This window comes from Pseudophryne corroboree, chromosome 3 (genome assembly GCF_028390025.1).
Source record: "Pseudophryne corroboree isolate aPseCor3 chromosome 3, aPseCor3.hap2, whole genome shotgun sequence".
In the NCBI taxonomy this organism is placed as follows: Eukaryota; Metazoa; Chordata; class Amphibia; order Anura; family Myobatrachidae; genus Pseudophryne; species Pseudophryne corroboree.
In genome coordinates, this window is record NC_086446.1 from 807,296,180 (window position 1) to 807,321,228 (window position 25,049).

General features: G+C 49.6%; 1 protein-coding gene across 1 annotated transcript in view; it reads right to left on the reverse strand.

Moving 5' to 3' along the window:
- Window positions 1-25,049, reverse strand: part of GRK5 (G protein-coupled receptor kinase 5) — a 269,390-nt gene that overhangs the window by 155,950 nt on the left and 88,391 nt on the right. The window contains exon 2 of the mRNA XM_063962703.1: window positions 930-1,025. Within this exon, the coding sequence (XP_063818773.1) occupies window positions 930-1,025 (96 nt within the window). The remainder of the gene's footprint in view (window positions 1-929; window positions 1,026-25,049) is intronic.

Genomic DNA, 25,049 nt, shown 5'->3' on the forward strand with positions numbered 1-25,049 from the left:
CGGCACTGGCTGCTCCCCTGGCACAATGGTCCTAATACATGTGTACAGAGCCGGCACTGGCTGCTCCCCGTAACAATGCTCCTAATACATGTGTACAGAGACGGCACTGGCTGCTCCCCCGGCACAATGGTCCTAATACATGTGTACAGAGCCGGCACTGGCTGCTCCCCTGGCACAATGGTCCTAATACATGTGTACAGAGCCGGCACTAGCTGCTCCCCTGGCACAATGGTTCTAATACATGTGTACAGAGCCGGCACTGGCTGCTCCCCTGGCACAATGGTCCTAATACATGTGTACAGAGCCGGCACTGGCTGCTCCCCGTAACAATGCTCCTAATACATGTGTACAGAGACGGCACTGGCTGCTCCCCTGGCACAATGCTCCTAATACATGTGTACAGAGCCGGCACTGGCTGCTCCCCGTAACAATGGTCCTAATACATGTGTACAGAGCCGGCACTGACTACTCCCCGACACAATGCTCCTAATACATGTGTACAGAGACGGCACTGGCTGCTCTCCGGCACAATGGTCCTAATACGTGTACGTAGCCAGCTTTGTTCCATGAACATCTGCCATTGCATACAACCATGAATGAGGCCCATTGTCATTATTCCGAGCTATGTTCTTACTGACCTCCCTGGCACGGTGCATGTACAGATGTAGCCACGTTCATCCAGCCGGCAGCTTGGCATATTCACGGCAATCCAGGCAAGTGTGCCTGCGATTAGGAATACATGGGTGGCATACTAAGCTGCAGCTCAGCGTACTAAGTTGCACCTGCGCCTCGGTATGTGGAGTGTGCCCGTGTGCGCGAGTCACAGGATGGATGAGCGTGGCTACATCTGTATGTGACGTATTTCCTTCATTCATCACAGGAGACACCCCCAAACCACTTCCCTGGGACCCCAGAACAGCCCGTCTCACCTGTATTTCTTCTCAGCTCTTCACACTGACTGATGTGTGGGAACTTCAGAATTTCCTTCCACTTTTTGCTTTTACCCTTACGCTTTCCACCGCCCCCTGCCAGAAACATAAGAAAGCATTATTGTTACCAGAGTGCTGAACGGCGGCCACAGGAAGCTGGATAGTGTTGGACTGTAGTCATAGGAAGCTGTGCAGTGCTGGACTGTAGTCATAGGAAGCTGGGCAGTGCTGGACTGTAGTCATAGGAAGATGGGCAGTGCAGGAATGTAGTCATAGGAAGCTGTACAGTGCTGGACTGTAGTCACATGAAGCTGGGCAGTGCTGGACTGTAGTCATAGGAAGCTGGGCAGTGCTGGACTGTAGTCATAGGAAGCTGGGCAGTGCTGGACTGTAGTCATAGGAAGATGGGCAGTGCAGGAATGTAGTCATAGGAAGATGGGCAGTGCAGGAATGTAGTCATAGGAAGCTGTGCAGTGCTGGACTGTAGTCATAGGAAGATGGGCAGTGCAGGACTGTAGTCATAGGAAGCTGTGCAGTGCTGGACTGTAATCACAGGAAGCTGGGCAGTGCTGGACTGTAGTCACAGGAAGCTGGATAGTGCTGGACTGTAGTCATAGGAAGATGGGCAGTGCTGGACTGTAGTCATAGGAAGATGGGCAGTGCAGGAATGTAGTCATAGGAAGCTGTGCAGTGCTGGACTGTAGTCATAGGAAGATGGGCAGTGCAGGACTGTAGTCATAGGAAGCTGTGCAGTGCTGGACTGTAATCACAGGAAGCTGGGCAGTGCTGGACTGTAGTCACAGGAAGCTGGCAGTGCTGGACTGTAGTCACAGGAAGCTGGGCAGTGCTGGACTGTAGTCACAGGAAGCTGGCAGTGCTGGACTGTAGTCATAGGAAGCTGGGCAGTGCTGGACTGTAGTCACAGGAAGCTGGGCAGTGCTGGACTGTAGTCATAGGAAGCTGGGCAGTGCAGGACTGTAGTCATAGGAAGCTGGGCAGTGCTGGACTATATTCATAGAAAGCTGGGCAGTGCAGGACTGTAGTTATAGGAAGCTGGGCAGTGCAGGACTGTAGTCATAGGAATCTGGGCAGTGCTGGACTGTAGTCATAGGAAGCTGGGCAGTGCAGGACTGTAGTCATAGGAAGATGGGCAGTGCAGGACTGTAGTCATAGGAAGATGGGCAGTGCTGGACTGTAGTCACAGGAAGATGGGCAGTGCTGGACTGTAGTCACAGGAAGCTGGGCAGTGCTGGACTGTAGTCACAGGAAGCTGGGCAGTGCTGGATTGTAGTCACAGGAAGCTGGCAGTGCTGGACTGTAGTCATAGGAAGATGGGCAGTGCAGGACTGTAGTCATAGGAAGCTGGGCAGTGCTGGACTGTAGTCACAGGAAGCTGGGCAGTGCTGGACTGTAGTCACAGGAAGCTGGCAGTGCTAGACTGTAGTCATAGGAAGCTGGGCAGTGCTGGACTGTAGTCATAGGAAGCTGGGCAGTGCAGGACTGTAGTCATAGGCAGCTGGGCAGTGCTGGACTGTAGTCATGGGAATATGGGCAGTGCTGGATTGTAGTCACAGGAAGCTGGCAGTGCTGGACTGTAGTCATAGGAAGATGGGCAGTGCAGGACTGTAGTCATAGGAAGCTGGGCAGTGCTGGACTGTAGTCACAGGAAGCTGGGCAGTGCTGGACTGTAGTCACAGGAAGCTGGCAGTGCTAGACTGTAGTCATAGGAAGCTGGGCAGTGCTGGACTGTAGTCATAGGAAGCTGGGCAGTGCAGGACTGTAGTCATAGGCAGCTGGGCAGTGCTGGACTGTAGTCATGGGAATATGGGCAGTGCTGGACTGTAGTCATAGGAAGCTGGGCAGTGCTGGACTGTAGTCATAGGAAGCTGGGCAGTGCTGGACTGTAGTCATAGGAAGCTGGGCAGTGCAGGACTGTAGTCATAGGAATATGGGCAGTGCTGGACTGTAGTCATAGGCAGCTGGGCAGTGCTGGGACTGTAGTCACAGGAAGCTGAGCAGTGCTGGACTGTAGTCATAGGAATATGGGCAGTGCTGGACTGTAGTCATAGGAATATGGGCAGTGCTGGACTGTAGTCATAGGCAGCTGGGACTGTAGTCACAGGAAGCTGAGCAGTGCTGGACTGTAGTCATAGGAATATGGGCAGTGCTGGACCGTAGTCATAGGCAGCTGGGCAGTGCTGGGACTGTAGTCATAGGATGCTGGGCAGTGCTGGACTGTAGTCATAGGAAGCTGAGCAGTGCTGGACTGTAGTCATAGGAATATGGGCAGTGCTGGACTGTAGTCATAGGCAGCTGTGCAGTGCTGGACTGTAGTCATAGGCAGCTGGGCAGTGCTGGGACTGTAGTCATAGGCAGCTGGGCAGTGCTGGACTGTAGTCATAGGATGCTGGGCAGTGCTGGACTGAAGTAATAGGAATCTGGGCAGTGCTGGACTGTAGTCATAGGAATCTGGCCAGTGCTGGACTGTGGTCATAGGAATCTGTGCAGTGCTGGGTAGTAGTAGTCATAGGAAGCTGGACAGTGCTGGACTGTAGTCATAGGAAGCTGGACAGTGCTGGGCAGTAGTCATACAGTAGGAAGCAGGACAGTGCTGGACTATAGTCATAGGAAGCTGGACAGTGCTGGACTGTAGTCATAGGAAGCTGGGCATTGCTGGGCAGTAGTCATACAGTAGGAAGCTGGGCAGTACTGGACTGTAGTCATAGGAAGCTGGGCATTGCTGGGCAGTAGTCATACAGTAGGAAGCTGGGCAGTACCGGACTGTAGTCATAGGAAGCTGGGCATTGCTGGGCAGTAGTCATACAGTAGGAAGCTGGGCAGTACTGGACTGTAGTCATAGGAAGCTGGGCATTGCTGGGCAGTAGTCATACAGTAGGAAGCTGGGCAGTACTGGACTGTAGTCATAGGAAGCTGGGCATTGCTGGGCAGTAGTCATACAGTAGGAAGCTGGGCAGTACTGGACTGTAGTCATAGGAAGCTGGGCATTGCTGGGCAGTAGTCATACAGTAGGAAGCTGGGCAGTACTGGACTGTAGTCATAGGAAGCTGGGCATTGCTGGGCAGTAGTCATACAGTAGGAAGCTGGGCAGTACTGGACTGTAGTCATAGGAAGCTGGGCATTGCTGGGCAGTAGTCATACAGTAGGAAGCTGGGCAGTACTGGACTGTAGTCATAGGAAGCTGGGCATTGCTGGGCAGTAGTCATACAGTAGGAAGCTGGGCAGTACTGGACTGTAGTCATAGGAAGCTGGGCATTGCTGGGCAGTAGTCATACAGTAGGAAGCTGGGCAGTACTGGACTGTAGTCATAGGAAGCTGGGCTTTGCTGGGCAGTAGTCATACAGTAGGAAGCTGGGCAGTACTGGACTGTAGTCATAGGAAGCTGGGCATTGCTGGGCAGTAGTCATACAGTAGGAAACTGGGCAGTACTGGACTGTAGTCATAGGAAGCTGGGCATTGCTGGGCAGTAGTCATACAGTAGGAAGCTGGGCAGTACTGGACTGTAGTCATAGGAAGTTATATGGAGAGGGGGCCTGGACTGCACACCGTAGCTTCTTATAATGAGATGCGCTACCTTGCTGGGACTTAGTACTACAATATAGGAAAAGGGTGCAGGTGCACCATACACCATTAAAATTATAACAATCATAATATTCAAGGTTCTTGGCATATATTGGCCAGTATATGAGCCTTCCCATCTACTTCACTGTGACCTCGTCGAACAGGTCCCTAACACTATAGGGGTTCGCCTCAGGCACACAGCACCCTCAAACTACCCCAGCCACACCACCCCAGGGCATCGCGCAGAAAAAGGATAGGAGTGAAAGATCAGTATTAAGCAAATAAAAGAGGCTGCTGAGAGTTAAAGAAAAAAAGAGGAGAGCAGAAAGGTGTGAGAGTGTTAGAGAGAGGACAGCAGTAAGGTGTCAGAGTGTTAGAGAGAGGATAGCAGTAAGGTGTCAGAGTGTTCTAGAGAGGACAGCAGTAAGGTGTCAGAGTGTTCTAGAGAGGACAGCAGTAAGGTGTCAGAGTGTTCTAGAGAGGACAGCAGTAAGGTGTCAGAGTGTTAGAGAGAGGACGGCAGTAAGGTGTCAGAGTGTTAGAGAGAGGACAGCAGTAAGGTGTCAGAGTGTTAGAGAGAGGACAGCAGTAAGGTGTCAGAGTGTTAGAGAGAGGATAGCAGTAAGGTGTCAGAGTGTTAGAGAGAGGACGGCAGTAAGCTGTCAGAGTGTTAGAGAGAGGACGGCAGTAAGGTGTCAGAGTGTTTGAGAGAGGACAGCAGTAAAGTGTCCGAGTGTTAGAGAGAGGACAGCAGTAAAGTGTCAGAGTGTTAGAGAGAGGACGGCAGTAAGGTGTCAGAGCGTTAGAGAGAGGACGGCAGTAAGGTGTCAGAGCGTTAGAGAGAGGACAGCAGTAAGGTGTCAGAGTGTTAGAGAGAGGACGGCAGTAAGGTGTCAGAGCGTTAGAGAGAGGACGGCAGTAAGGTGTCAGAGCGTTAGAGAGAGGACAGCAGTAAGGTGTCAGAGTGTTAGAGAGAGGACGGCAGTAAGGTGTCAGAGTGTTAGAGAGAGGACGGCAGTAAGGTGTCAGAGTGTTAGAGAGAGGACGGCAGTAAGGTGTCAGTGTGTTAGAGAGAGGGCAGCAGTAAGGTTTCAGTGTTAGAGAGAGGACAGCAGTAAGGTGTCAGTGTTAGGGAGAGGACAACAGTAAGCTGTCAGAGTGTTAGATAGAGGACAGCAGTAAGGTGTCAGAGTGTTAGAGAGAGGACAGCAGTAAGGTGTCAGTGTGTTACAGAGAGGACAGCAGTAAGGTGTCAGTGTTAGAGAGAGGACAGCAGTAAGGTGCCAGAGTGTTAGAGAGAGGACAGCAGTAAGGTGTCAGAGTGTTAGAGACAGGACAGCAGTAAGGTGTCAGTGTGTTAGAGAGAGGACAGCAGTAAGGTGTCAGTGTGTTAGAGAAAGGACAGCAGTAAGGTGTCAGAGTGTTCTAGAGAGGACAGCAGTAAGGTGTCAGAGTGTTCTAGAGAGGACAGCAGTAAGGTGTCAGAGTGTTAGAGAGAGGACAGCAGTAAGGTGTCAGAGTGTTAGAGGACAGCAGTAAGGTGTCAGAGTGTTAGAGAGAGGACCGCAGTAAGGTGTCAGTGTGTTATAGAGAGGACAGCAGTAAGGTGTCCGAGTGTTAGAGAGAGGACAGCAGTAAGGTGACAGAGTGTTAGAGAGAGGAGAGCAGTAAGGTGTCAGAGTGTTAGAGAGAGGACAGCAGTAAGGTGTTAGAAAGAGGACAGCAGTAAGGTGTCAGAGTGTTAGAGAGAGGACAGCAGTAAGGTGTCAGAGTGTTAGAGGACAGCAGTAAGGTGTCCGTGTGTTAGAGAGAGGACAGCAGTAAGGTATCAGTGTGTTAGAGAGAGGACAGCAGTAAGGTGTCAGTGTGTTAGAGAGAGGACAGCAGTAAGGTGTCAGAGTGTTAGAGAAAGGACAGCAGTAAGGTGTCCGAGTGTTATAGAGAGGACAGCAGTAAGGTGTCAGAGTGTTAGAGAGAGGATAGCAGTAAGGTGTCAGAGTGTTAGAGAGAGGACGGCAGTAAGCTGTCAGAGTGTTAGAGAGAGGACGGCAGTAAGGTGTCAGAGTGTTTGAGAGAGGACAGCAGTAAAGTGTCCGAGTGTTAGAGAGAGGACAGCAGTAAAGTGTCAGAGTGTTAGAGAGAGGACGGCAGTAAGGTGTCAGAGCGTTAGAGAGAGGACGGCAGTAAGGTGTCAGAGCGTTAGAGAGAGGACAGCAGTAAGGTGTCAGAGTGTTAGAGAGAGGACGGCAGTAAGGTGTCAGAGCGTTAGAGAGAGGACGGCAGTAAGGTGTCAGAGCGTTAGAGAGAGGACAGCAGTAAGGTGTCAGAGTGTTAGAGAGAGGACGGCAGTAAGGTGTCAGAGTGTTAGAGAGAGGACGGCAGTAAGGTGTCAGAGTGTTAGAGAGAGGACGGCAGTAAGGTGTCAGTGTGTTAGAGAGAGGGCAGCAGTAAGGTTTCAGTGTTAGAGAGAGGACAGCAGTAAGGTGTCAGTGTTAGGGAGAGGACAACAGTAAGCTGTCAGAGTGTTAGATAGAGGACAGCAGTAAGCTGTCAGAGTGTTAGAGAGAGGACAGCAGTAAGGTGTCAGTGTGTTACAGAGAGGACAGCAGTAAGGTGTCAGTGTTAGAGAGAGGACAGCAGTAAGGTGCCAGAGTGTTAGAGAGAGGACAGCAGTAAGGTGTCAGAGTGTTAGAGACAGGACAGCAGTAAGGTGTCAGTGTGTTAGAGAGAGGACAGCAGTAAGGTGTCAGTGTGTTAGAGAAAGGACAGCAGTAAGGTGTCAGAGTGTTCTAGAGAGGACAGCAGTAAGGTGTCAGAGTGTTCTAGAGAGGACAGCAGTAAGGTGTCAGAGTGTTAGAGAGAGGACAGCAGTAAGGTGTCAGAGTGTTAGAGGACAGCAGTAAGGTGTCAGAGTGTTAGAGAGAGGACCGCAGTAAGGTGTCAGTGTGTTATAGAGAGGACAGCAGTAAGGTGTCCGAGTGTTAGAGAGAGGACAGCAGTAAGGTGACAGAGTGTTAGAGAGAGGAGAGCAGTAAGGTGTCAGAGTGTTAGAGAGAGGACAGCAGTAAGGTGTTAGAAAGAGGACAGCAGTAAGGTGTCAGAGTGTTAGAGAGAGGACAGCAGTAAGGTGTCCGTGTGTTAGAGAGAGGACAGCAGTAAGGTATCAGTGTGTTAGAGAGAGGACAGCAGTAAGGTGTCAGTGTGTTAGAGAGAGGACAGCAGTAAGGTGTCAGAGTGTTAGAGAAAGGACAGCAGTAAGGTGTCCGAGTGTTATAGAGAGGACAGCAGTAAGGTGTCCGAGTGTTAGAGAGAGGACAGCAGTAAAGTGTCAGAGTGTTAGATAGAGGACAGCAGTAAGGAGTCAGAGTGTTAGAGAGAGGACAGCAGTAAAGTGTCAGAGTGTTAGATAGAGGACAGCAGTAAAGTGTCAGAGTGTTAGATAGAGGACAGCAGTAAGGTGTCAGTGTGTTAGAGAGAGGACAGCAGTAAGGTGTCAGTGTGTTAGAGAGAGGACAGCAGTAAGGTGTCAGTGTGTTAGAGAGAGGACAGCAGTAAGGTGTTAGTGTGTTAGAGAGAGGACAGCAATAAGGTGTCCGAGTGTTAGAGAGAGGACAGCAGTAAGGTGTCCGAGTGTTAGAGTGAGGACAGCAGTAAGGTGTCAGAGTGTTAGAGAGAGGACAGCAGTAAGGTGTCAGTGTGTTAAAGAGAGGACAGCAGTAAGGTGTCAGTGTGTTAGAGAGAGGACAGCAGTAAGGTGTCCGAGTGTTAGAGAGAGGACAGCAGTAAGGTGTTAGAGGACAGCAGTAAGGTGTCAGAGTGTTAGAGGACAGCAGTAAGGTGTTAGTGTGTTAGAGAGAGGACAGCAGTAAGGTGTCAGTGTGTTAGAGAGAGGGCAGCAGTAAGGTGTCAGTGTGTTAGAGAGAGGACAGCAGTAAGGGTTTAGAGTGTTAGAGAGAGGACAGCAGTAAGGTGTCAGAGTGTTAGAGACAGGACAGCAGTAAGGTGTCAGTGTGTTAGAGAGAGGACAGTAGTAAGGTGTCAGTGTGTTAGAGAGAGGACAGCAGCAAGGTGTCAGAGTGTTAGAGAGAGGACAGCAGTAAGGTGTCAGTGTGTTAAAGAGAGGACAGCAGTAAGGTGTCAGAGTGTTAGAAAGAGGACAGCAGTAAAGTGTCAGAGTGTTCGAGAGAGGACAGCAGTAAGGTGTCAGAGTGTTAGAGAAGGACAGCAGTAAGGTGTCAGTGTGTTAGAGAGAGGACAGCAGTAAGGTGTCCGAGTGTTAGAGAGAGGACAGCAGTAAGGTGTTAGAGGACAGCAGTAAGGTGTCAGAGTGTTAGAGAGAGGACAGCAGTAAGGTGTCAGTGTGTTATAGAGAGGACAGCAGTAAGGTGTCCGAGTGTTAGAGAGAGGACAGCAGTAAGGTGTCAGAGTGTTAGAGGACAGCAGTAAGGTGTCAGAGTGTTAGAGGACAGCAGTAAGGTGTCAGTGTGTTAGAGAGAGGACAGCAGTAAAGTGTCCGAGTGTTATAGACAGGATAGCAGTAAGGTGTCCGAGTGTTAGAGAGAGGACAGCAGTAAGGTGTCAGAGTGTTTGTTACGATCCTGATGCTCAGGACAGGGGAGATCTTATGTAGTGAGTCCTGAGCACCAAGACGGAATGCTGGGATTGGGAAAAGGGAAGGAAATAGCCCCTAGCACCCTACCTCCGTTGTCTTACCCGTGTTATCAATTCACGCCTGAACGACTATGGTTTCTTGGGCCCATGGCAGCCGCATTTGAAGGGCGGATTAGGTCTGAACAACTCCGATGCCCCCTCAGGTCTTAAAGAGAGACAAGGCGTGAACTGAGACAGGGTAATAACAAGGGGACCTCTAACTGAAACAACCACGCTAGGGGCTATAAACTACCTAAAAACCAAACGTATGTGCGGCATGCCGCCAAAGGAAAAGAACTACAAAGAAACCACTGTCCACTCCCCTACACTGCCGAGTTCCGGGGAGGACAGTGAAAGCGGAAACCTCCGCAAATGCACCAATTCACAGTAAAGTAAACACTAAGCGGCATAGGCCGCAACACGCGGCAGAAGCCGCTACTCACGAAACCGGGCGAGAACCCTAGATGACAAACAGGTTCGCAAGGACTAGAAGGATTCCCAGGACCGGCTTTGGACCTCCAAAGTACCAAAGGGCAGGAAGCAAGATCCACCAAACACGGCTGACAGGAACAGAGTTCTGCAAGGCAGGAACAGCATACAAGAAGCTATCACCGGCGGGGCTGCAGTGTGCTGGCTCACATAAAAAGGCCCTGCTGGCCAATAACAGGAGGGCCAGCAGGACCAGCCCCCAGACCCTAATTACTAGTTGCCGTGCAGCTGCCCTGCTGCACGAGCAACCTAATTAACTATTCTTAGCAACGGGGAACGCGGTCCACCTGTGGCATCCCCGTTGCTATGCACCCAGCGGCCCTGCGCGCACGGCGTCCTGCGTTGCCAGGGACCCGGCGGCTATCGTGCGCACGGCATCCTGGCGTTGCTAGGCGCCGTGCGGGGGACAGGGAAGGAGAGAGGCACGGCGGCCGTGACCGCTGCTCAGTCAGGGCACGGCCGAAGACCGCCGCGCCTAACAGTACCCCCCCCTTGAGGAGGGGTTAAAGAACCCCTAGAGCCAGGTTTCTGAGGAAACTCCTGAAAGAAAATCCTCTTCAGCTTGGGAGCATGTAAATCTTTATCCAACACCCAAGATCTTTCTTCAGGGCCATAAGCTTTCCAGTGGACCAAAAAAAAGAGCCGACCCCGAGAAAACTTAGAATCTAAAACCTTCTCCACCAAGAACTCTTGTTGCCCCTGAACATCCACCGGAGATCTACTCTGGGAAGTCCTCCGAGGAAATCTCCTGGAAGAAAAATACTGTTTCAAAAGAGAACAGTGAAAAGTATTGCCAATTTTGAGAGATCTCGGCAAGCGTAGCCGAAAAGCAACTGGGTTGACCTTCTTAATGATAAGGAATGGTCCAATAAATTTGGGTCCCAATCTAGCCGAAGGTTGTCGGAGCTTGATGTTGCGAGTTGACAACCATACCTTATCTTCCACCTTAAAAGTGCAAGGACGTCGGAGCCTATCAGAAAATGTCTTTTCTCGGAAGGCAGCTTTTCTCAAGGCAAGGTGCACCTTTCTCCAAATTGTTCTGAGATAGGAGGTTAAGGTCAACGAGGAGACTGGAGAATGAGGAAAAAAAGAGTTGGCTCTAGGATGAAAGCCAAAGACTGAAAAGAATGGGGACTCCTTGGTGGAAGAATGACAAGAGTTATTATAAGCAAATTCGGCTAACGGAAGAAATTCAGACCAATCATTCTGGAGTTTGGCCGAATACAACCGTAAATACTGTTTTAATGACTGGTTAACTCCTTCGGTTTGTCCGTTAGATTGTGGATGGTACCCAGATGTTAAAGAGAGTTTCATATTTAATGAGGCACAAAAACGTTTCCAGAAACGAGCAATGAATTGCGGACCCCGATCAGAGACAATATCCCTGTGCAACCCATGGAGCCTGAACACATGACGGAGAAACAAGACTGCCAACCCTTGAGCAGAGGGTAATCGGGGAAGAGCAATGAAATGAGCCATCTTACTAAAATGATCTACTACCACCCAAATGACTCAAAATCCGGCTGAAAGAGGAAGGTCCACCACGAAATCCATGGATATATGTGACCATGGCCTGAGAGGAACGGCTAAAGGTACGAGTTGCCCGATCGGCAATGAACGAGGAACCTTATGCCGTGCACAAACCTGACAGGAATGGACAAATTCCATTACATCTTTAGAAAGACTAGGCCACCACACCGAGCGAGAGACTAACTCCAAGGTCTTAGTGATACCTGGATGACCAGAGACTTTGTTGTCATGAAACTCAGCTAAAACAGTGCCTCTCAGAAATTCAGGGACAAAGAGACGATCAGCAGGAGTCGGTTTAGGAGCCTGCTGTTGAAGCTGGACTAACTGAGTAAATAAATCCTGTGTGAGGCCTGCCCGGATGACAGATGATGGAACTATGGGGGTAGTAGCAGGATGGTTATTGTGAACCGGAAGAAAACAACGTGACAGGGCATCAGCTTTAGTATTTTTGGAACCGGGCCTGAAGGTGATAATAAACCTGAAACGAGTAAAAAACAAAATCCCAACGTGCCTGCCGAGCATTAAGCCATTTAGCTGACTCAATATACTGCAGGTTCTTATGGTCAGTAAACACTGTAATAGTATGCCTAGCTCCCTCCAGCCAATGCCTCCACTCCTCGAAAGCCCATTTAACTGCCAGCAATTCTCGATTACCAACGTCATAGTTGGATTCTGCGGAGGAGAATTTCCTGGACATGAAGGCACAAGGGTGTAATTCCTGAGACTCCGGATCTTCCTGAGATAGGATAGCCCCCACTCCAACCTCTGAGGCATCTACCTCGACTATAAAGGGGAGCTCCGGGTTAGGGTGCCTGAGAACAGGAGCTGAGACAAAGGCCTGCTTTAAGGCCCGAAAGGCAGACTCGGCTGCAGGCGACCAATTGGAAGGGTCCGCTCCTTTTTTAGTCAATGCTACTATAGGAGCGACCAAATCAGAAAAGGTATGAATGAACCGCCTATAATAGTTTGCAAACCCTAAAAAGCGCTGAATTGCTTTTAAATTTGTGGGTTGCGCCCAATTAAGGATGGCCTGGAGTTTTTTCGGTTCCATGAAAAATCCCTGGGGAGAAATAATATACCCCAAGAAGGACACTTCCGTGATGTGAAAATCACATTATTCTAGTTTTGCGTATAAATGATTCTCCCGTAGTTTTTGAAGAACCAGACGCACATGGGTAATATGTTGTTCCATAGACTCAGAATAAATCAAAAAGTCGTCTAAATAAACGACAACGAACTTTCCAAGAAAGTCACGAAGAACATCATTGATGAGGTCTTGAAATACCGCAGGAGCATTTGACAGCCCAAAGGGCATCACCAGGTATTCATAATGACCCGACTGTGTGCTGAAAGCCGTCTTCCACTCATCCCCAGATCTTATTCGGATAAGATTGGAAGCTCCTCTAAGATCGATTTTTGAGAAGATAACGGCAGAGCGTAACTGATCAAAAAGTACTGAAATCAAAGGCAAGGGGTAGGTGTTTTTAACAGAAATTTTATTCAGAGCCCGAAAATCAATACATGGTCTGAGCGACCCATCTTTTTTCTCAACAAAAAAGAATCCTGCACTCAAAGGAGATTTCGAAGGCCTAATGAAGCCTTTTTTCAGGCTTTCCTGGATATAATTATCCATAGCCGTGGTTTCTGGTCCGGAGAGGGCATATAATCTCCCTTTAGGTAAAGTGGCCCCGGGAACTAAATCTATAGCGCAGTCATAGGACCGATGGGGAGGCAGAACGTCCGCATTTCCCTTGGAGAACACATCAGCAAAATCCTGATATTCCAGAGGAATAAGTTCTGGGGTAACTGCCGCAACCCGGACAGGATGGGAAATACACTCCTTAACACAAAAAGGACCCCATTGGGAAATCTCCCCAGACCGCCAATCTATGGTGGGATTATGAAAGGCAAGCCAGGGGTGACCCAAAACTACTGGAACTGCCGGACAATGTGTAAGGTAAAATTCTATTTCTTCTGAATGTAGGGCCCCCACTGTCAGCAATACTGGAGGTGTGCGGTGAGTAATAACCCCATTGGAAAGTGGACCCCCATCCAAGCCGTGCATGGTGATACGTCTATCTAAGGGTATAAGTGGAACGCCTAAAGCCTTAGCCCAAGCTAAATCCATAAAATTTCCTGCAGCTCCACTGTCGACGAAGGCCGACACCAACGAACTGAGGCTGCCAAAGGAAATCTTTACCGGAACTAATAGAGAATTATTAGAGGAGATTAACTGCAGACCCAAGTGAACCCCCTCACAATTCACTTGGTCAGAGCGTTTCCCGGCTTGTTCGGGCAGTTACGTGCGATACAAACAAAGACCAGAACTTAACCTTCTGGTTCTTTCCTCTGGGGACAGCCGGGAGAGACCCATTTGCATGGGCTCCTCGACGTCCTCAGGAAAAGTATATACACATGGATTAGGCCTAAAAGTTGTTCCTCTTTCAGCCCTCCGCTCTCGGAGACAACGATCAATTTTAATAGCGAGCTCCATGAGTTTGTCTAGAGTCTCAGGAGCGGGGTACTGAAGGAGACTGTCTTTAATCACTTCCGACAGACCGAGGCGAAACTGACTGCGCAGGGCCGGGTCATTCCAGCCAGTCGTTCGACCAACGGCGAAATTCGGTACAATACACCTCTGCTGGATTTTTTCCTTGCTTAAGGGCACGCAGGTGACTCTCAGCTGATGCTTCTCTATCTGGGTCGTCATATAAGAGGCCTAAGGATTTAAAAAAGGCGTCTACTGATAACAAAGCAGCATCATCCGCTCTTAGCCCAAACGCCCAGGTCTGTGGATCACCCTGAAGAAGAGACATCACAATCCCGACCCGCTGAGACTCAGTACCAGAGGAACGGGGCCTTAAACGAAAATAAAGCTTACAAGCTTCCTTAAAATTAAAAAAATCCTTTCGGTGACCCGAAAAACGGTCAGGTAAATGCATCTTTGGTTCTGGAACCATACTCGGGGAGGCTCGCAAAAGATCTTCCTGTGATCTCACCCAAAGAGTGAGGTCCTGAACCATCTGAGTTAATTCCTGTATTTGGTTAACCAAAAGCTGACTGGGGTTTGGCCCTAAACCTGCCGGACTCATGAGGCCGAATTTCTAGGCCCACCAATACAACGGAAAAAATTAAACCCCCTTTTTTTTATGTGGGCCAGTGATAATGTTACGATCCTGATGCTCAGGACAGGGGAGATCTTATGTAGTGAGTCCTGAGCACCAAGACGGAATGCTGGGATTGGGAAAAGAGAAGGAAATAGCCCCTAGCACCCTACCTCCGTTGTCTTACCCGTGTTATCAATTCACGCCTGAACAACTATGGTTTCTTGGGCCCATGGCATCCGCGTTTGAAGGGCGGATTAGGTCTGCCCAACTCCGATGCCCCCTCAGGTCTTAAAGAGAGACAAGGCGTGAACTGAGACAGGGTAATAACAAGGGGACCTCTAACTGAAACAACCACGCTAGGGGCTATAAACTACCTAAAAACTAAACGTATGTGCGGCACGCCGCCAAAGGAAAAGAATTACAAAGTAACCACTGTTTACTCCCCTACACGGCACCGCCGAGTTCCGGGGAGGACAGTGAAAGCGGAAACCTCCGCAAATGCACCAATTCACAGTAAAGTAAACACTAAGCGGCATAGGCCGCAACACGCGGCAGAAGCCGCTACTCACGAAACCGGGCGAGAACCCTAGATGACAAACAGGTTCGCAAGGACTAGAAGGATTCCCAGGACCGGCTTCGGACCTCCAAAGTACCAAAGGGCAGGGAGCAAGATCCACCAAACACGGCTGACAGGAACAGAGTTCTGCAAGGCAGGAACAGCATACAAGAAGCTATCACCGGCGGGGCTGCAGTGTGCTGGCTCACATAAAAAGGCCCTGCTGGCCAATAACAGGAGGGCCAGCAGGACCAGCCCCCAGACCCTAATTACTAGTTGCCGTGCAGCTGCCCTGCTGCACGAGCAACCTGATTAACTATTCTTAGCAACGGGGAACGCGGTCCACCTGTGGCGTCCCCGTTGCTATGCACCCGGCGGCCCTGCACGCACGGCATCCTGCGTTGCCAGGGACCCGGAGGCTATCGTGCGCACGGCGTCCTGGCATTGCTAGGCGCCGTGTGGGGGACAGGGAAGGAGAGAGGCGCGGCGGCCATGACCGCTGCTCAGTCAGGGCACGACCGAAGACCACCACGCCTAACAGTGTTATAGAGAGGACAGCAGTAAGGTGTCCGAGTGTTATAGAGAGGACAGCAGTAAGGTGTCCGAGTGTTAGAGAGAGGAAAGCAGTAAGGTGTCAGAGTGTTAGAGAGAGGACAGCAGTAAGGTGTCAGAGTGTTAGAAAGAGGACAGCAGTAAGGTGTCAGAGTGTTAGAGAGAGGACAGCAGTAAGGTGTCAGTGTGTTAGAGAGAGGACAGCAGTATGGTGTCAGAGTATTAGAGGACAGCAGTAAGGTGTCATTGTTAGAGAGAGGACAGCAGTAAGGTGTCCGAGTGTTAGAGAGAGGACAGCAGTAAGGTGTCAGTGTGTTAGAGAGAGGACAGCAGTAAGGTGTCATTGTTAGAGAGAGGACAGCAGTAAGGTGTCCAAGTGTTAGAGAGAGGACAGCAGTAAGGTGTCAGGGTGTTAGAAAGAGGACAGTAGAAAGGTGTCAGAGTGAGGACAGCAGTAAGATGTCAGAGTGTTAGAGAGAGGACAGCAGTAAGGTGTCAGGGTGTTAGAGAGAGGACAGCAGTAAGGTGTCAGTGTGTTAGAGAGAGGACAGCAGTAAGGTGTCAGAGTATTAGAGGACAGCAGTAAGGTGTCATTGTTAGAGAGAGGACAGCAGTAAGGTGTCCGAGTGTTAGAGAGAGGACAGCAGTAAGGTGTCAGTGTGTTAGAGAGAGGACAGCAGTATGGTGTCAGAGTATTAGAGGACAGCAGTAAGGTGTCATTGTTAGAGAGAGGACAGCAGTAAGGTGTCCGAGTGTTAGAGAGAGGACAGCAGTAAGGTGTCAGTGTGTTAGAGAGAGGACAGCAGTAAGGTGTCAGTGTGTTAGAGAGAGGACAGCAGTAAGGTGTCATTGTTAGAGAGAGGACAGCAGTAAGGTGTCCAAGTGTTAGAGAGAGGACAGCAGTAAGGTGTCAGGGTGTTAGAAAGAGGACAGTAGAAAGGTGTCAGAGTGAGGACAGCAGTAAGATGTCAGAGTGTTAGAGAGAGGACAGCAGTAAGGTGTCAGGGTGTTAGAGAGAGGACAGCAGTAAGGTGTCAGAGTTAGAGAGAGGGCAGCAGTAAGGTGTCAGTGTCAGAGAGAGGACAGCATTAAGGTGTCAGTGTGTCAGAGAGAGGACAGCATTAAGGTGTCAGTGTTAGAGAGAGGACAGCAGTAAGTTGTCAGAGTGTTAGAGAGAGGACAGTAGAAAGGTGTCAGAGTGAGGACAGCAGTAAGGTGTCAGAGTGTTAGAGAGAGGACAGCAGTAAGGTATCAGTGTTAGAGAGAGGACAGCAGTAAGGTGTCAGAATGTTAGAGAGAGGACAGCAGTAAGGTGTCAGAGTGTTAGAGAGAGGACAGCAGTAAGGTGTCAGAGTGTTAGAGAGAGGACAGCAGTAAGTGTCAGAGTGTTAGAGAGAGGACAGTAGAAAGGTGTCAGAGTGAGGACAGCAGTAAGGTGTCAGAGTGTTAGAGACAGGACAGCAGTAAGGTGTCAGAGTGTTAGAGAGAGGACAGCAGTAAGGTGTCAGAGTGTTAGAGAGAGGACAGCAGTAAGTGTCAGAGTGTTAGAGAGAGGACAGCAGTAAGTGTCAGAGTGTTAGAGAGAGGACAGTAGAAAGGTGTCATTGTGAGGACAGCAGTAAGGTGTCAGTGTGTTATAGAGAGGACAGCAGTAAGGTGTCAGAGTGTTAGAGAGAGGACAGCAGTAAGTGTCAGAGTGTTAGAGAGAGGACAGTAGAAAGGTATCAGAGTGAGGACAGCAGTAAGGTGTCAGAGTGTTAGAGAGAGGACAGCAGTAAGGTGTCAGAGTGTTAGAGAGAGGACAGCAGTAAGGTGTCAGAGTGTTAGAGAGAGGACAGCAGTAAGGTATCAGTGTTAGAGAGAGGACAGCAGTAAGGTGTCAGAGTGTTAGAGAGAGGACAGTAGAAAGGTGTCAGAGTGAGGACAGCAGTAAGGTGTCAGAGTGTTAGAGAGAGGACAGCAGTAAGGTGTCAGAGTGTTAGAGAGAGGACAGCAGTAAGGTGTCAGAGTGTTAGAGAGAGGACAGCAGTAAGGTATCAGTGTTAGAGAGAGGACAGCAGTAAGGTGTCAGAGAGTTAGAGAGAGGACAGCAGTAAGTGTCAGAGTGTTAGAGAGAGGACAGTAGAAAGGTGTCAGAGTGAGGACAGCAGTAAGGTGTCAGAGTGTTAGAGACAGGACAGCAGTAAGGTGTCAGAGTGTTAGAGAGAGGACAGCAGTAAGGTATCAGTGTTAGAGAGAGGACAGCAGTAAGGTGTCAGAGTGTTAGAGAGAGGACAGCAGTAAGGTATCAGTGTTAGAGAGAGGACAGCAGTAAGGTGTCAAAGTGTTAGAGAGAGGACAGCAGTAAGGTGTTAGAGAGAGGACAGCAGTAAGGTGTCAGAGTGTTAGAGAGAGGACAGCAGTAAGGTGTCAGAATGTTAGAGAGAGGACAGCAGTAAGGTGTCAGAATGTTAGAGAGAGGACAGCAGTAAGGTGTCAGAATGTTAGAGAGAGGACAGCAGTAAGGTGTCAGAATGTTAGAGAGAGGACAGCAGTAAGGTGTCAGAATGTTAGAGAGAGGACAGCAGTAAGGTGTCAGAATGTTAGAGAGAGGACAGCAGTAAGGTGTCAGAATGTTAGAGAGAGGACAGCAGTAAGGTGTCAGAGTGTTAGAAAGTGAGGTTAGCTGAGCAGTGTTACAAGTGTTATAGAAGTGCAGAAAAATGCTACATAAATATAAAACAAACACAAGGTGATATAAGTGTTAAAAATAAATGTAAGGTGGTGATTCCCCAAAGCGGTCCAGCCAGAGCAATCCAGGGAGCTCCACGCCCCAAAAGTTCACCCGCAAACTGACTTTGTATATAATTGAAAGGATCATACCTATTTCATTTGTGCAGTCAGCATGTGCTGGTTCCCTGTTTAAAAGCCGGAGAGGCAGTGGGTGGGGTGCTAATCCAGAATGAGGGCATCCCAAGCCCCCAGGTGTGTATGGTGTATGGTGCACCCTTGTTCCTATATTGTCATAGGAAGCTAGCAGTGACGTGCGGTGAGGTCAATGGCTCGGGAGGCACTGGCAATGAAACTGTGATCTACGATTGGCAGAAATGAATACATTTATGTATGTTTTAAGTAAATTGAGTAATTTTGAAGTGTAATAGGGCATACACACGTGCCGATTCGGGCTCAGCGCGGTGTACTAGCCCATCCTAACTAGACCGCAAGGCTCAAAGAGAGCCGTACTATCTAGCCAGATCTTGACTGTGAGCCGGCGATAGCGCAGCACGGTGCCGCGCATTGCTATCGCTATGGGGTATACACACGGAACGATCAGTGCTTAATATCTAAGCAATCTAGACAGATCGCTTAGAAAATAGGCTAATATCGCTCCGTGTCTAGCCCCCCCAATGGGCCCTACACGCTTGGCGATGTTTCCTATTTGGACGATGTTCGTTTTCAGTGATTAACGACCATCGTCCAAATTGGCTTGCTATGCTAAACGAGTGAAAACCAATGATGAACGACCACGGACACGTACATTGTTCATCATTGGTGCCTACACACTAAACGACATGAACGATATATCGTTCACTTATAAGTGATATCGTTCATATCTCCCCTGTATGTCGCCAAGTGTGTAGGGCCCATAAGAGGTGGCAAACTAGGCCCTGGGAAATATAAATCATCATCCAGGGCTCCCATAAGACAAAGAAGCCACTTCCAATATAATGTGATAGACTACCAGATAATATAATACAAGGGTTAAAAGCGCTAATTGTATGAAATGGTAATATAAAAGTAATAGTACTTATAGTGTTAGATGCAGTAATAGTCATAATTGCCCGACATACATGTGCTCATAAAACAGAATAAAAAGAAATAACATGTACTTGCTTTCACAGGCATACAATAAATATATATAATGTATATCGCTCCCTTTAGATGGGGTGCATGAGCCTCACAGTCACTGACGGAATAATAAAACATAGAGCCATCACCTCGCTGTCAGCTGGTTTTTCTTGCACGGTTCTGTAACACTGTTGGGAGTGGGGACACCTAGGGCATCTCTGGGAGCGCCCCATCTTGACACTGGCTCTGCACATTAGGGAAAGGTAGAATGGGTGAGGCCTACTCCTAGATTTTTTCAATTGGCTTTTCCTGCCCGCGGCTGTGGCCCCGCCCCCCACGTCAGATAGTTTATAATTGTCTGCTGAAGGCAGCGCTCTCGCTGCCTCACATAAAGATTCAGCGATGTTTTTGCTGAAAAAAATGAGTGCTACAAAGAAGTCAGTATAACACAGAACCTGCGTTATAAATATCTTTTTTGTATTATTCTAATTATCAGATCAGAATATGACAGGTGAGGCTCTGCCTCCCCTGACTGCACATCCCTGGAAGCTAGACAGTGCTGGGCAGTAGTCATAGGAAGCTGGACAGTGCTGGACAGTAGTCAAAGGAAGCAGGACAGTGCTGGGCAGTAGTCATAGGAAGCTGGACAGTGCTGGACTGTAGTCACAGGTAGCTGGGCAGTGCTGGACTGTAGTCATAGGAAGCTGGGCAGTGCTGGGCAGCAGTCATAGAAAGCTGGACAGTGCTGGGCAGTAGTAATAGAAAGCTGGGCAGTGCTGGACTGTAGTCATAGAAAGCTGGGCAGTGCTGGGCAGCAGTCATAGAAAGCTGGACAGTGCTGGGCAGTAGTAATAGAAAGCTGGGCAGTGCTGGGCTGTAGTCATAGGAAGCTGGGCAGTGCTGGGCAGCAGTCATAGAAAGCTGGGCAGTGCTGGACTGTAGTCATAGGAAGCTGGGCAGTGCTGGGCAGTAGTCATAGAAAGCTGGGCAGTGCTGGGCAGCAGTCATAGGAAGTTGGGCAGTGCTGGACTGTAGTCATAGGAAGCTGGGCAGTGCTGGACAGTAGTCATAGAAAGCTGGACAGTGCTGGACTGTAGTCATAGGAAGCTGGGCAGTGCTGGGCTGTAGTCATAGGAAGCTGGGCAGTGCTGGACTGTAATCATAGGAAGCTGGGCAGTGCTGGACTGTAATCATAGGTAGCTGGGCAGTGCTGGACAGTAGTCATAGGAAGCTGGGCAGTGCTGGACTGTAGTCATAGGAAGCTGGGCAGTGCTGGGCAGTAGTCATAGGAATCTGGGCAGTGCTGGACTGTAATCATAGGAAGCTGGGCAGTGCTGGACAGTAGTCATAGGAAGCTGGGCAGTGCTGGACTGTAGTCATAGGAAGCTGGGCAGTGCTGGGCAGTAGTCATAGGAATCTGGGCAGTGCTGGACTGTAATCATAGGAAGCTGGGCAGTGCTGGCAGTAGTCATAGGAAGCTGGGCTGTAGTCATAGGAATCTGGGCAGTGCTGGACTGTAGTCATAGGAAGCTGGGCAGTGCTGGACAGTAGTCATAGGAAGCTGGGCAGTGCTGGACTGTAGTCATAGGAAGCTGGGCAGTGCTGGGCAGTAGTCATAGGAATCTGGGCAGTGCTGGACTGTAATCATAGGAAGCTGGGCAGTGCTGGACAGTAGTCATAGGAAGCTGGGCAGTAGTCATAGGAAGCTGGGCAGTGCTGGACAGTAGTCATAGGAAGCTGGGCAGTGCTGGACAGTAGTCATAGGAAGCTGGGCAGTGCTGGACTGTAGTCATAGGAAGCTGGGCAGTGCTGGGCAGTAGTCATAGAAAGCTGGGCAATGCTGGACTGTAGTCATAGGAAGCTGGGCAGTGCTGGGCAGTAGTCATAGGAAGTTGGGTAGTGCTGGGCAGTAGTCATAGGAAGCTGGGCAGTGCTGGGCAGTAGTCATAGGAAGCTGGGCAGTGCTGGATAGTAGTCATAGGAAGCTGGGCAGTGCTGGATAGTAGTCATAGGAAGCTGGGCAGTGCTGGGCAGTATACATAGGAAGCTGGGTAGTGCTGGGCAGTAGTCATAGGAAGCTGGGCAGTGCTGGGCAGTATACATAGGAAGCTGGGTAGTGCTGGGCAGTAGTCATAGGAAGCTGGGCAGTGCTGGACAGTAGTCATAGGAAGCTGGGCAGTGCTGGGCAGTAGTCATAGGAAGCTGGGCAGTGCTGGGCAGTAGTCATAGGAAGCTGGGCAGTGCTGGGCAGTATACATAGGAAGCTGGGTAGTGCTGGGCAGTAGTCATAGGAAGCTGGGCAGTGCTGGACAGTAGTCATAGGAAGCTGGGCAGTGCTGGACTGTAGTCATAGGAAGCTGGGCAGTGCTGGACAGTAGTCATAGGAAGCTGGGCAGTGCTGGACTGTAGTCATAGGAAGCTGGGCAGTGCTGGGCAGTAGTCATAGGAATCTGGGCAGTGCTGGACTGTAATCATAGGAAGCTGGGCAGTGCTGGACAGTAGTCATAGGAAGCTGGGCAGTGCTGGACTGTAGTCATAGGAAGCTGGGCAGTGCTGGGCAGTAGTCATAGGAATCTGGGCAGTGCTGGACTGTAATCATAGGAAGCTGGGCAGTGCTGGACAGTAGTCATAGGAAGCTGGGCTGTAGTCATAGGAATCTGGGCAGTGCTGGACTGTAGTCATAGGAAGCTGGGCAGTGCTGGACAGTAGTCATAGGAAGCTGGGCAGTGCTGGACTGTAGTCATAGGAAGCTGGGCAGTGCTGGGCAGTAGTCATAGGAATCTGGGCAGTGCTGGACTGTAATCATAGGAAGCTGGGCAGTGCTGGACAGTAGTCATAGGAAGCTGGGCAGTAGTCATAGGAAGCTGGGCAGTGCTGGGCAGTAGTCATAGGAAGTTGGGTAGTGCTGGGCAGTAGTCATAGGAAGCTGGGCAGTGCTGGGCAGTAGTCATAGGAAGCTGGGCAGTGCTGGATAGTAGTCATAGGAAGCTGGGCAGTGCTGGGCAGTAGTCATAGGAAGCTGGGCAGTGCTGGGCAGTATACATAGGAAGCTGGGTAGTGATGGGCAGTAGTCATAGGAAGCTGGGCAGTGCTGGACAGTAGTCATAGGAAGCTGGGCAGTGCTGGGCAGTAGTCATAGGAAGTTGGACAGTGCTGGGCAGTATACATAGGAAGCTGGGCAGTATACATAGAAAGGTTGGCAGTTGTGATAGGAACATGGGCAGTGCTGGACAGTATACATAGAAGGCTGGGCATTGCTGGGCAGTTCTGACAGGAATTCCGCCACATCCCATAAATGCTCAATTAAGTTCAGGTGGTGGCCACATCATTTGTCATAACTCTCCAGAATGCTCCTTAGACCATTTCTTGATAAATTGGGAGCAATTGCATGGTGAATTATTCTGCTGGAATCTTCCATCATTGTGGAGGTACATGGTCTGGCCATTTTCAAGACATCACAGTATGGTGGCACCACCTACCATTACCATTTCATATGGATATCACATGACTTTTGCCACTTCAGTGTATAACTATAAATACAAGGGGTGTGCAATAAGTTTCCGGAGGTGCAGTACATAGGTAGAGTAGCCGCAATCTGACTGGTTGTAAATTGTAATCTCTGACTAAAGCTCTTGTGAAATGTCACGGCACAGGGTGACCATGGCCCAGTTAGAGAATGAGGTAAGCATCTCATCAGGATCCATCCGCTCGATACTCCATGAAAAGCTTGACCTGAGGAAGGTTTCTGTACGCTGGGTGCCCCATCAGCTGACTCAAGAGCAGAAGGGGGCTCGGGTCACTTGGTGCAGCAACATGCTGGCCAGGATTGATGGCGGTTGCTCAAATTTTGTCTGGGAGATCATCAGTGGAGATAAATCCTGGATCTACACTTTTATCCCCGAGACAAAAAAAAAACAGTGGACCCTAGTTGGAGGTGTGCCACCAGAGAATTTCCGATGTGAGCGCAGTGTGGCTAAGCAGAGGGTGGCTGGTCATGTAGCTACCGTACCACTTGTGTAGCAGCGCACCGTCTCTAAGTCCAAGACAGTGGTGGAAATTCTGGCCCAGGAGCTTGGTCAGCAGCCGTACAGTCCAGACATGGCCCCCTGCAGCTTTTTTCGTGTTCCAACAAATCAAGCGCAAGATGCGTGGGATTAATTTTGAGTCGCCGGAAGCTGCAGTGGAGACCTTCACCCATCATGTAGAAGACCTACCTGCTCTGTAGAAGACATAGGGGGGTATACTATTAGCAGCAGTAATCTACTGCTGCTAATAAGTTTGCCAGGGGCTATCCAGTTAGCCCCGACGTGGCACGCTCCTCTCCCGATACCGGCACTTATTGGGGATTATGCTTCCTCAAGCACCCAAAGCATAATCCGCTGTAAATGGCCGTTGGAGCCGCGATAACACAGGGGATCGGGAACTTATCCCGGATTCCATGTGTTATCGCACGATCGCAGGTCTGTTTTCGGCCCCAAAAAAGGCCTTTAATCGGATACCGCGATAATGACCATCGGTCAAAAATCACGTCAGAAAACAGGTCACAAGTAATTAGACTCCTCTGGTAAATACTTTGAAAAAAAATTAATGTTTACTTTGTTTGCACATATACTTCATTGCACACCCCTCGTATATATATAAATATTACATTGGATAAGGAGGCCATTACACACTACTTATTCTTCTAGATCTCTCTGCTGCTTTTGACACTGTGACCACTATCTTCTCATACAATCTCTAGGTATTCAGGACACAGCCCTTTCTTGGTTCTCATCCTACCTATCTAATCGCTCTTTCATGGTTCACTTCTCTGATTCTACCTCCTCTTCTCTACCTCTATCAGTTGGGTGGTCTTCAGTATGCCGACTGACGGGATCCCGACAGCCGGCATACCGACACTTATTCTCCCTCGTGGGGGTCCACGACCCCCCTGGAGGGAGAATAAAATAGTGTGCACCGTGTCCGTAGCGTGGCGAGCGCAGCGAGCCCACAAGGGGCTCATTTGCGCTCGCCACACTGTCGGTAAGCCTGCGGTCGGGCTCCCGGCGCCGGTATGCTGGTCGCCGGGAGCCCGTCCGCCGGCATATCGTAGTGAACCCCTATCAGTTGGAGTACCGCAAGGCTCAGTCTTAGATCCTCTGCTTTTCTCAATCTATACCTCCTCTCTTGGTAAATTAATCAGCTCCTTTGGATTTCAGTATCATTTGTACGCTGATGATACTCAAATCTACCTATCCTCCCCAGATTTATCACCATCTGTATTGTCTCGTGTCACTGGATGCCTGTCTGCCATTTCATCTTGGATGTCATCTCGCCACCTCAAACTCAACATTTCCAAAACAGAATTAATTATTTTCCCACCAGCTAAGAGTAGTTACCAACCTGATATCTCCATAACTGTTGAAAATGCAACTATCCACCCCACCCCACAAGCCCGTTGGGGCCTTGACTCTGAACTGTCCTTTGTTCCACACATTCAATCTGTCTCTAAATCATGTTACATGCACCTTAAAAACATATCCAAAATACGCCCTTATCTTACACAAGACACTGCAAAAACTCTAATCCATGCACTCATCATCTCCCGCATTGATTATTGTAATAGTCTCCTTACTGGTCTTCCCAAACATAGGCTCTCACCACTACAATCCATTTTAAATGCAGCTGCGAGGCTAATCTTCCTCGCCAGACGTTCATCATCTGCTGATCCGCTCTGTCAGTCCCTCCATTGGTTACCGGTATTCTACCGTGTCAAATATAAAATACTTTTACTTACATACAAGGCTATTAACCAAACTGCACCATCATACATCTCCTCACTCATCTCAA